General features: G+C 30.7%; 1 protein-coding gene across 4 annotated transcripts in view; it reads left to right on the forward strand.

The window, feature by feature from the left end:
• The first annotated feature begins 868 nt into the window (after positions 1-868).
• Positions 869-13,606, forward strand: part of LOC118200485 (homeobox protein orthopedia-like) — a 131,104-nt gene continuing 118,366 nt past the window's right edge. For all 4 annotated transcript variants that reach the window (XM_035372442.2, XM_035372449.2, XM_035372461.2 and 1 more), the window contains exon 1: positions 869-1,088. In XM_035372442.2, the coding sequence (XP_035228333.1) occupies positions 1,049-1,088 (40 nt within the window). In that variant the 5' untranslated portion in view covers positions 869-1,048. The remainder of the gene's footprint in view (positions 1,089-13,606) is intronic.

Below are 13,606 nucleotides of genomic sequence, written 5' to 3' on the forward strand. Positions count from 1 at the left end.
TCCCTTTAAAAGAATTTTCACTCTAGCTCCCGCGTTATAACAAGGACGAGCAGTATAACAGATGCATATTAAATTCCGTTTATTTTTATCAAATATGCGGGGAAAATTAAACTCTTAAAATCTTTTTTAGCTCGCGCTTATTTAGATCGAGAACAATATTTTTATGAGAAATGTTTTTGTATTTAACAACTTTCGTTTTTTCGTGATTATCCAATTAAAGTAATCACAATAGCCGAAATAAATGCGATTGCAAATAACCGATCCTCTTTTACCATACTTTTACTCATTTAAGCACATCAAGCATTGTCACTTTTCAATATTCGTCTTTAGTGCCAGCGATATGTCGAATAAAAGAAAGAAAGAGAGAGAGAAAAGGGCGCGTAATCTCGAAAAGGCGAATGTGATGAAATCAAAAATTTCCGACTGCAATATCGTTTGTCAGTTTTCAGAGAATAAAGAAGTCACCGAATCACGTTGAAGCTAAAGGCGTTTCCATTTATCTACAACGTTCCCAGCTTACAGGGGGTCGGTAAGGGAAGTGGATTCTGTATATAAATATATCTGTTTATGTATAGATATATAGATAGGTGTGTGTGTGTGTGAATGCACGCGCGAGAGAGAGATAGGAGAGAAAGAGCGAAGAGCGCCGAGTCGTTTCTCCTTGGAAAGGAGAGCATTGTGGATGTGGCGGGAGGAGGAAAAGATTTAAGGGGGCGGGGGGACTTGCTGCCTCTGGGGCGCTCGGAGGAGGGAAGGAGAGCGCCGGCAGTGACAATAGTTGACAAGCGCCCGCGACGCCCTCTGATTGGTCGGAGCGAGGTTTGCGCCCGCCACACGGCCTAGAACAAAAGGCGACGACTCAACGCAGTATATTGGACGTTTTAAACGTTGGTCCATTCGCTTCTTCGGAAATTTCAGGATTTGATAACGTTAGAAGCACAAGGACGAATCCCCCCGAAACACGGCGAGCGACAGGGTGGCCCACCGAAGTCCAGTCCCCTTCGCCTACTTCTACGGTGGCGGCAGCAGTGAGGATCCGGCCGCGAGGATGCTCAACAACCTCCACAGCGGTACAGCCGCTCCCTTAGGTAAGCCCTCCCTCTCATTGGCGGCGGAACACAATTAATTGAGTTATTTCGCCCTTTCATTAGCCCCTTCTGATTTGATAGGTTTGCTCCTTGATTAAATTTGTGAAACGGGGATTAACTAGTTTGCCGGGGAGCCTATTCTCTGGCTGCCTCCTAAATGTAATTTGCCGCGGCTACGGACACTGCTCCCGCGCAGGCACTCAATCCGCACCCAAATAAACAACACCTCTGACACGACACAAGCCATTTGGCCGCGACCGACCGGATACCTCCGGACTGCCCGGACTGCATCTTTTGCATTTTTTATTTTCGTATTTTCACATTTTGATTTCTTGGCCATTCAAACGGCTTCTTGGATCTTCAGTTTTCGTGGAAATTTTGGGTACTTAGAAAAACTCACTACTGGGAATGCGCTGACCACTACAGGTAAAAAAAAAATAGAAATCTTTAATTGCTAATTTTGCTTTTGCTGTTGTTGTTGTTGTTGGGTATCTATATTTGCTTATCAAAAAGTTGACATCGTAAGATAAAATACTAGTAAGCTTATAGTATTCTCATGCTAAGTGCAGAATTTCCCAAGGAGTTCAGAATTAACTTGCATTTCATGAAATACTAAATTAAACTGATTTATAAGATTGCTCTACAATGTAAAAATAGAAATTGTAGACTTTAAATTTAATCAAGGAGCAAACCTATCAAATCAGAAGGGGCTAATGAAAGGGCGAAATAACTCAGTAATAAGCGGCTGGTATTTTATTGAGTGTTACTTAAAAAATAATAAATATTACATAATTTTGTTTCCCGTATTTCGAATATTTTTTTAACTTGTGAAGGAATTAAAATTCTAATTCTGAAGTATTCAAGAATGTATGCTATGGAAGGAAGATATAAGTGTTTAACTCACATAAATCTTACTCACATATTGGTATGTAAATGCCATCGAATAGTAAAACTCAACTGTAGTAAGCGAAATTTAATTTTAATATCCCACTCATATTAATCATTATCTTTTTTTCCTCATACATTGCTTTTTTTTTTCTTTTTTTCAACTTTGGTTAGTGCTTGAGTATAGTTTTAGAAAAACGAAGTTATTATTTGAAGTGTGTTTTGAATATAATCTTTGACTCTTCTAATCCGTAAATAGTGAAATTAATAGTTGCTCAGTTGGTGCACCTTTTGCAATTTTTTTTTTTTTTTTTTTTTTTTTTTTTTTTTTTTTAACCATACATTTATCGTTTAAAATATTAAAATACTTAGCAAATAAGCACCATTTCTGCCGCCTTAGTTTATTGTATTTAGAAATTTAGTACCTAAATTTAATATTATTTTAAGTTAAAATTGTATTGTTTTACAATTTTTTAATATTTGATGTTTTATCTCTAAACTTCTTTAAGAAGTGATTATGTGAACAAATGCAGCATTTCTTTTCATCTAAATTTATGTAAAAAATTTTTAACATCGAATAACAAAATTCTTGTGATGAAGATAAATTGTTCACTAAGATGCATGTGACTGCGTTATGCATAACTGAGACACATATTAAACTTGTATCTGTTACGATATTAATGGCAGAAATGCGATGATTTATATTTTTTAAATTAGTTTGGAAAATTTTGGAGATTTTATGTAACTGCATAAAATCTCGCCTATAGCAGCAGGTCAGATAGGCAGAAAATATGTAAATCATCTAATTAACTAAACAGCTCGTGCTCTGAAAACGCTTCTAATTTACAGTTTTTAAAAAAAATTATGCTTTTATGATAATTATTTAAATTACAGCAAAGAAATTATAAATAACTCATTTCATGTTTATGTTTCTAAATTAAAATTTTTATTTTTAAAATTGAAATGAGATATTTTTTCTAACTCTTCTTCATGGCTGAATGCTTCGTTTTATTAATTACGATGAAATTAACCACACGAATGTAAAAAGTAATTTCAGATTCAAAAATTTAATTTTAACTTTTATTAAATTGAAGTTCGAATTATGTGCCCAGAGTTCGTAAGAAATCAAGTTTAATGCCAACTCATTTTTTATGCACAGTTTGAACGAGTTATTCCGCTATTTTAAGATGACCTTCTATTTTTTATATCTCATATACTTGTCATATTGATGTTAATTTATTATCTGATACAGTAATGAACTCCTGATAATTGCCTGATTTAAATTAAATATACTTCTCGAATATAATTTCCCTAATAATCTTCATATAAGAATTTACACTCCTAAACTGCTTACCTTGAAAGAAAAGGTTCTTTTAAATCTGGTTCAACCATTTATTCATAAAAATACTATTATAGTATTAGCACCGTATATCATTGGATAGATCAAATCGCCAGCGATGTACATAACTTTTCTTTAAATTTTTCTTCAAAATGTTGAATTTAATTACATAATTTTCTTTATTGTTTCAGATTTAAATAGTTAAATATTTGTTACATTAAATGCAAAGTTTCAGTTTAAAGAGTAATATTTTATACTTTTAAAATGATTTTAAACAACGAAATAAACTAAAAGTTGGAACTGTACAGTTTTACTGTAGTTATAAAAGTTTTTTTTAATAGTAATTTAATTCATGTAATGCCAGACACTGTAGCTAAGAAATGAATGAGTACAGCAATTAAAAATATGCGTAAATCAAAATCTCAGATTTCAGCGACCTGGATTCATAAAAATTCTGCTACCCAAGTTCGCTGTGCAGTTGCATCAAGTAAGGCTCATTTACTAAAAGCGAGCTATATTACTGATATCCATAATACATAATATACAGGATACATGAGAGAGCAAAATTATAATGAAAATTTATTAGTTACTTCGAAATGATATTGATGTACCTACATGTAAGTGGTTTGGTTAATTTGATTATCGCAAAGCACTCGAGGATATAAAATTTATAAACAGCTTAATGATTTTATATCATAGGTTTTAATGATTATGCATTGATAATCTTAGTGATTGTATCATGTGTATTTACATAAAACAGACAAGAAATAGATGGAAATAAATTTTGATAAAATGTATATTAAAGAAATGCCTATTAATTAATGGTACATATAATAAAAAGGCAGAAAATGATGGAAATTAAAAAAAAAAAAAAATGCTCAACTATTTACAACTGAAAAGGCCGTTAGCCCGAATGGGCTGTTAGTCGCGAAACGGGATTTTGCGTGGTCCACTATAAACCGAGGATCACTTTCCAAATTATTTTCACCAAATATTATCATCCTGTATTATTTTTAAAGAAATTAAATAATGAACAATCTGCATATGTCCCTTGGCCGAGAAGCATACCACTTAAGAGGTCGCTCGAGGGCGGGAGAGACGATGCTAAAAAAAAGGAGGGCGGTAAAAAGGGCCGTAACCTCAAAAATGAAATATGTATGTTCTTCGCGTTCTGAAATAATGACGGTACCTGGGCCCATCAAATTCTAAATAACGTAGTCCTCCACCCGAGGCCCACCAGCGGCCGAGCGGTAAAATCGCTGAACACTGGTAGTTCGGTCCGAGGTTCAAATCCCGCGAACGGGCTGGCTGCATGGGCGTTTCCGTGGTTTTCCTCATGTGTAACGTGTATACGAGCCAGTTTCCCTTAGAAAGTCTTCCACGAAGGCATCCCTCTCCTTAGGCAGATAGCCCTAGTGTGCTTTGCCATAATTAAATAAACCAAACCAAACTTCCACCCGAACATGTGCAACTAGAAGCCCGAATTTTATATTTCCTATTTTGCAACATTTTACTGAATTTTTGATTAACAAATTCAACGATTTGAAAGCGAGCAGTGGCATCAATCGCTCTACGGAAAAAAAAAAAAAAAAAAAAAAAAAACTTTTTATCTCCACGGCGCGAGACTGTCTAATGGCGATTCTAAAGATATTCTATTTTTAAATGATTTGTGATTTTGCTGTTGAATTGAATTTTATGTCGCGATAATTGAAGAGAATGTGATATTTAATAAATAAAGTTAACACACAAAACGTGAATAAAAAATAAAAAAGCCGTCTTACTATGAAAGCTTTGTAAGCATCTTAGTATGAAGAAAATTTTGTAAAGTTTACTAAAAAACAGAACTCTGATGTGATGAGAGAAAAGACTGAAACAAACAAACAAAAAATATATGTCAACAAACTGCATCGCGAGATCCAGACATGTGCTATGCTGCTTTTAAAATTTTTGTGATTTTGCTGTTGAATTTTTATATGATTTACGTGCGAAGAAAACGATGTTTAATAATTAAGTTAAATCAGATTTTTCTTTTTATTAGCCCAAATAGGTGTTATCTCAGAAGGGCTATTATTCTCAAAACGGCATTTTCCGTCGAATAACTTTATTACGACGTACTTCAAAATATTACTTATATTATGTACTTCGAAATTTGATGGCTGTAGGTACCGTCGTATTTTCACAATAGGAAGAACATATATACATTCATGCAGACTCTTCATTAATTAATTTCTTTAAATATAATACAAGGCGATAATATTTGGTGACAACATTTTGAAAAGATTTCAGACTTTTAGAGTGATTCAACGCAAAATACGTTTCAAGACTACTAGCCCTTCTGGGCTAACGCTCCTTTGGGCTAAAAATGCGAAGCTAAAAGTTGTTCATCATCAAACTTCCATAAGTTTTTAAATTGAATACGCAGTTGACAAAATATTAACGTATTCTAAATTCATTCATGTCTTACAAAAAACTTATTTTGAAAAAAAAAAGGGGGGGAAGAGGGAATTGTAAACGTAATAAATTTTCAAAAAGCACTTTTGGAGATTCTTAATTTTACTTTCTGAATTAAAACTGCAACCATTTATGTATGACATTTTCAGTATGCGCAGATCCACAATCTAAGATTTTATTTGTTTTTCTTCCTAATGTTAACATGTAACATATTTCAGTATTTGTATACTGCTTGATTTAAACAAACGACCTAAACGAGATCTTTATTTTTAAAGATTTTTTTTCAAAAATAATAGCATTTTTTTCCTTATGCAAGTTTACAGGTTGCTGAAATGAGTAATCCTGCAGCACCTTTAGAGTAATTACTAGGCAGATACGCTCGCTGTATGAGAAATATCATTACCTTATTTTTATTAATTTCAGATTTGTTCGAAAAAACCTGGAAAAAATTTTCTTCTTATTTATCTTTTGAACATAATTAATGAGCAAGAATTATAAATCTTCCATATAGATATAATTTAAAATTTACTGTTGTTATTGCTGAGTAATAATGAGTGTAAAAACAAAAACGTCATAAGAAATCAGTGTTTACCTATCTACATATGCAATAATTTCGAGGACATTCATGATACAAAAATACACATGTTTATAGCTAAACAAGTGCTTTTAAATTAGCAAATACTTGACAATCAAATAATTGTAATTTTCATAATGAAAATTATTAGTTACATATGTTTGTTTTCTGTTATATAGATGTTTTATAAATTACATTAGTGATTGTATTAAAATTAATTAAAATACATTTTCATTGCTTTTAAACTTCTGAAATTAGTTAAGTTAAATAAAGTTTGAATTTAAAAAGTAAATTAAAGAACTTATACCGTATGTAACAGTAAAACTCCGAGGTATACCAATTTGCTAAACAAATAAAAAGTTAATAAAATCTTAACATGAAATCTAATTGAAACACTACTGTCACATGTTTGAAACTGTTTACTGATAATCATAAATTTTAAATAAATTTAAATTATTATTCAAAGAAGATTTTCTAAAACTTATCTAGAAACGAAAGAATATAAACTGTGCTACAAATTAGTACATTTTCTGTCAATAACTCAGATCCAATAATTAATATGTTATCCTGTTCTTTTTGTAAATCAGCTTTTATCAAGTTTTTTTTTTTAAAAAAAGGTTTACTTTGCAAACATTGATTTATTTCATTTATTTATTGTTTTTATTTATTTACTTAGTTATTCTTCGTTTTACATAGCTGTTTTTTTGAGTCAAAGAGAAATCTGAATATCGCATACAGAAATTCGTAAAGCTAAGTGTTTGGAATATGAAATTAACATTGTGAAATTCGCATGTTAAGTAAATTATATGGAATTAATCCATATTTCAAAATTATCCTAAGAATTGAAAGAATTTCCGGATTATCTGCGATGACGTATCAATCATACAAATTAAGTTAATTTCTGTGTTTATGTTTTTATTATTAAAGGGACATGCGAAGAGATACGCTAAGGTAAAGATGAAAATAAATTAGAAATGAAAAAAAAATATTATATTAAGTATTTTTAAATGATAAATTAAAAAAATATGCATTACTACATACGGAGAACCTTTTCTATGCAGAAAGTATATATTTTTTCCTTATTAAAAATGTACCGTAAAAGAAAGAGCTCCTGAGAAGTTTGGTTTGTTTGGATTATTGCGAAAAGAGCAAAGGCTCTCTGCTTACAATAAAGGGATGCCTTTACGGAGGAATTTTTAAAGGTAGCAGACTCATATTCAGGTTACGCAAGAGGGAAAATCAGGAAAACTGTTATGCAGCCAGTCTGTTCATCGGGAATTGAACAAGAGTCAAACTAACAGTCTTTAGAGACTTTACCACTTGCTCGTTGGTTGACTGAAGAGTTCTTGAAATTAGTTTAATGAGATGTTATGTGTTGGACAAGCTGTTAAAGAAAATGGAAGTTATGATACTAGTGAACAGAAAAATATGCTGAAATATAGATTTCTGTGTTTGGTAAATGAGTGAAATTTATCTGTATGCCATAATGAAATATTAGGAATATAACATAAAAATATCAGTAAAGAAGGAAATGCAATCTAAACGATTATAATCTAAATTTATAGCATTATCTGCTGATAGTTTCCATACTGCTGAAAAATTTTATAAATATGTTGAATGTTCACTGCATAGCAGCATGATTACATAAACACGAAGCGGATTAATTTCAGATGATTTTTAGATGAAGCACTCTATATTCTATATGTAGTATTTTTAAGATAGGAAGTAGACGTAATCAAACTATAGTTAGTAATTTTGAGTTTTGTATTCTTTCATTTTATATATGAAGAAGAAATTATATGTCAGTTTATCAGCTTATGAGGTTGAGGGAATTATGTACCAGTTTATCAGTACATGAGGTTGAGGTAATTATGTACCAGTTTATCAGGTATATATCAGTTTTATTTGTGTCATAAATGTACGAGTTTTGTGTATGTCAAAATTGATATATATGCCAGCAGCTATGACTTGGAAATTTGCGAATTACTGTGGAACACAAATAAGATCTGACTCATTATTCTTTTAAGCATTATAAAATTATAATATGACTGTAAAAGAAATTCATTTTTTAGCGCATATTATATTTTCATTTGATACTTGCTTTTTCTGCATAATTCTCACAATATCTGATAAACGCAAATAGAGGCTTCTAATCTCATTAAAGATAATAAATAAAATATCCCATTTATAAGGGTAAATGATTTTTTGTAGATTCCATGTTCTTGGGAGTTCAAGTTTTTAGACAGAGGGAAAAAATAAGCAGGTTTAAATATAATAAACTCGGGCAGGTTTTTTTTTTTTTTTTTTTTTGTTCAGTTCACACTTTGTATATTAAGGTTAGCTATTGTTCTTGGTGTCGGGGAATAGGCAAATACTTAATCCCCCTCAATTAAAATCTGTTAATTAAAATTAAAATCTGGATAAACTACCTTTAAAACTTATTTCTACCAATTTCACAGTTTCATAATTTGTTTAGTTACTTGCTTTGATTTGCATGCAAAATGCTTAAATATTATTTAATAATCAAAAGTTTAGAAATATAATCGAGTGCTAGCTTCATCCTTAAGAAGTAAATAAAATATTAAAATTGAGTACAAAAGTATAAAAAATTCACCAAATGCTTTGTTCTTTTAAAGATTTTTTTCACAAGCCAGCGGTATAACTTTTAGGCTCTTTTGTTTATTTGCGCCAATTAATTATCACAGCAATTGCCTAAAAATATTGAAAAACTTTTAGTCTCATATTCAGGTTACACAAGTTACATATGTTCTTTCTGGAAACAAATACTGTATGCAATAATTAGCATTGAATCAACTGATATTGATAACTAGTCTTCATTAAAATGAGTCATAAAAAGTTAAATAAGAATTACATTAATGTAGAATATAACTATTATATTTCAAGAGAGTTGCTGAGTTATTAGTTCATTAAAACCAAATGTAAAAAAGGTGTCTTAAAATTTTGCTTGAATAAAAACCAGTTTAAAAATTTCAACTAAACGGGAGTATAACTAAATCGTATGCGTAGTAATAAGTACAAATAACTGCTTCAAAACTATAGTAATGAGTACGGGGAATGAATGGATCGATTATATTCTTATTTTTAAATCAAAGCTTGCATCTTCTACATAATAATGGACTTAGATTGGCAATGCTGAAGCGGGATGCTTTGATATGTCTATAAAATACGGTTTGAAATTAAGCTTGCTATCTACAGTAACTCCAAGATATGCTGTTTCATTTTCCATTCATTTCATCTTTAATAGCATTGCTTTGTCTAGTTTGTTCCTGCTTGCACCCTTCTTAAAACCCATTAGAACTGATTTCTGGATACTTACTGCTATTCCCCAATTTGGAGATTAGTATCTATTTCTCGACCTACAGGGCACGACGTACTGTGAAAATTTATTTAAGTGATTTATAAACTATTGCTCTCTTTTTTATAAAAGTTTTCAGTTCCAGTAATTTCGAGAAGCAGAAAATAATAGAAGATCTTGCGCGGCCGGTTGAAAACTATTTAAGGCTGAAGAGAAAATATCTGCTCTCAGTTGTTTAGTTAGCTGCTGCTGCTACTGTTGCGAGCTCAGAGTGAGATCGGATTAGCTTTCGCTTTAGATGCGCTTTGCATTACATTGTGTTTATCGTTATTAGTAGTTTGAAGTGTAACTCACTACTGATTGTACTTTTTGATAACACTTGTACGAATATTTCTGTGGAAAATTGCAGAGTTCTGAACTATTTCTTTTGATAAGAATAAATTTTATTAACCTATCATCAGACTTGTGCATTCTTCATATATTTCAAATATGGATAAAAAAATCGATGTTCTAATTTTATATGTATTTTTTGCACTAAGGTATGCTATGTATGCATTAATTTTTGCACAATATATGTTTATCTAAGCATATATTCATTTATATAATATATGTAAAAGTAAATAAACAAATATTTGCACATGTATTATTGTATTGTATGTAATAATATTGTATGTAATGTATTATTGTACTGTATGTAATAATACATGATCCTCATGGATGCAGGGATCTGACAATTGAAAATCTCTCCCAATGCCATTAGAATGAGTTTGTATTTAAAAATATTGAAGCCATAAAATCCAAAAACTTTACAGGTGACTCATAATATATATCAATAACTCGAGACCAGCCATTTAGTTACGTTATTCTCATTCTCAATTTAAAAGTTTAAAAACGTTTCAAGGTGAATATTATTTATTTATTTACTATGTGTTCCGTCATTAGACTCTGCACAGAAGGGAAATATTCTCCACGATAAGAAACTGTTACTTGTTGATTTTTCAACTGCTAGCATGACAGAAATTGAACAATTATTCAAGAGTTTCTTTTTCTATGGAAATTATTTTTTAAAGGAAAAGTGTTAAATTGTCTACAAAATGAAAAATATATAGCTATTTAATCATAATTTTTCAATGGAATGATAAAATTTAATGATCTGCACATAAAACATTTTACTATTCCAAATTTAATTAATTCCGGCAAGAAGGCAGCCCACATAAATGTTTTCGAGGCAATTTGCCCAGAAGAGCTATTAATTTCGTTTTGGCATTTTGCGTTGGTTCACTATAAACGGCGTTACCCTTTTCAAATTATTGCCAACGAATATTAGAGCCCGACATTGTATTTAAAGAAACTAAATAATGAAGAATCTGCATGAATGTATATATGTTTCTCGCACTGTGAAAAAACAACGGTACCAAGAGCCATCAAATTTGAATTACATAGTCCTCCACTCAAATATGGGCAACTGGAAGCCCAAATTTGGAATTTGGAATTCCTTTTATTATCTATTTCATACTTTATAAAACTTTAACGAATTTTTTATTAACAAATTCAACGATTTCAAAGCCGGCAATTGCAACACTGTAGCGGGAAAAAGGCATTTTCATCTGCAATGCGCGAGACTGTGTATCGGTAATTCTAATGATATGCCCTTTTAAATTTATTTTGTGATATTGTTGTTGACTTGAATTTTATGGTTTAAGTGCGAAGAACATAATATTTAAACGTAACAAGCAAAATGTTACAAAAACGCCTCTTTGGGCGTTTTTTTTAAAAGATCTTTCAGATTTCTTTTATTTATAAACTTATTTTCATAGAGCTCATGTTTCCTCACATCGCTTTCACCAAAGCTAAATTTAAGAATAATTTGAACTTTTTACAGAAGACGATGCCGAACAAGGTTCATTTACAGAAAAACAATTTCTAGAATATGTATATATATAAAAAATAGTTTAAAAGAAAAATAAACGGTTTTAAAATTTAAATTTTAAGTAGAAATTTTAGGCTAAATGTTATTTCTTAAATATACGTTTCTAATTTTGAAAATCATAGCACAGTTGTTCCCGTTCTGAGTTTTAGTTAGTCGTACAGCCTGATAAAATTTAAGTTTTCATAATTGTTATTATTTGACGCGTCTTAAGATCAGCAATTTATATTTCATACTATAAAAATATTTACAGAAAACTGAATGGTGTTATGACATTTAATACTAACTACTTATTTAGAGATTGTTAAATACTTTAGCGAAGAATTGTAAGTAGAAACCTTTTTTTTTTTTTTTTTTCTTTCTTATTTTGTGGTCTTTCTTCTGCATTATTAAACATCTGTTTATGTTTCCTTTTAAGAAGATATATTTTAATTACATAACTTGTTATGGTTTGTAACTTCTTAAAAAAGAACGTATTTACTTTTCTCATTTAGTTAATTTAAAAACGGTGTTAGTCTTCTTAATTATTAACACGAAGAAGACACTTTAATCTACAAAAATTTGCATGTTAAGTGATATTTTGCACAGAAGCAGCTTTATAAGTTGAAATTTCTTTCTCATGTGACTATTTTGCTTAAAGTATAAAGAATACATTTTTAATATAGAAACTTGTCTTGAAATTTCACTAAAGTTTCCTAAGTATACTTCCTTGTTCTAAAATTACTCTACCAAATTACTACTTTTCATACAGTTTGAATCTCGAGCGAAGGTCCTATTGTAAATATTATGCAAAACAAAATGCTTTACAAAAAATAGAGAGTTTGCATAAATTTTAAACTCTAAATTGACAATGTTCCGTACTTAAGTTAACTAAATAAAGTTCTAGCTTAGGTATCGAAATTATAAGCAGAAGTAATTCTGAAGTTGCAGCTCATTGATATAGCCCATAACTAGAACTTATTTATAAATTTAGTGTGCTCTTCTAATTTACAAAGCAAAAGAAAATTCTGCTTGCACAGATGTGCCATTCTTCATAAAGGTGTGGGTACAAAAACACTCTTAAAAAGTTTCTGTTTTATAGCAGGATTCAACTTTCATAAAAGTGCGGGCACCTTTGTGACAGAGCATTATTACGAAGCTACCCCAACCGCAGTGTCTGTAAAATTCTGCTTACAAAAAATTATTTCCAAACTGCATTGTAAGAATTCGAATTCCCTAATAGGGTCTCCTATGGCTGTAGAATCATTCAATTTAACTTTGAAGTTGAAAACATAAAAAGAAGATGCTCTCGTCAAGATTCGAACACTGGCCCTTCGGTCTGCTAGCCAGACATGTTTCCAGTTACACCACAAATGCGCTTTATAGAGAAGAATGAAATTCCTTACATGGTAAGAGTATGGATTGTGCTGCGTTAAATCTCGACTTGTATTTAGCGCTCAGAAGTAGTATTCCGTTTTTATCAATTAATATTTTCTTAACCTGCTTACCGCAGGCTATTCCGACTTCCTTTATAATTTTATCTATTATTAAATTAACTTTTTTAGAAAATAATTTAATAAGGTTATTTATAACATCTAACATTTTAAAATAAGCTATGAAACGAAGCATTCATTTTACGAGGTGTAAACCAAAAGCAATTTAAATAGAAGATAATTAAATTTTCAGCAATTTAACCTGCATAGAATTACAATGTCCATAATGTCAATAATGTTCAGACGGTGAAATTAAAACCGCTGCTTTGAATTAAAATATTCTGCAATATATCTATAATAATGCAGTTAAAATGTAACACGAAAATACGTGTGCCAGCAGCACAAGAACTATATTTACTTTATGCAAAAAATATGATATGAATGTCGTAATCCGCCTTTGATCATTCATCGAGGTAATAAGCTCGATGTAAAGCTGTAAGATTAAAAAAAAAACTCTCATGAGCATTTCTATTACTATAAGTCAGCCGTTAGCAGCACCAGTAGTGAGTAAAATTAAATTGCGTTTCCAAATAGAAATAATTTTAAAATATGTT

Source organism: Stegodyphus dumicola, chromosome 2 (genome assembly GCF_044657685.1).
Source record: "Stegodyphus dumicola isolate Sdum_Otavi_A_Nest chromosome 2, ASM4465768v1".
In the NCBI taxonomy this organism is placed as follows: domain Eukaryota; kingdom Metazoa; phylum Arthropoda; class Arachnida; order Araneae; family Eresidae; genus Stegodyphus; species Stegodyphus dumicola.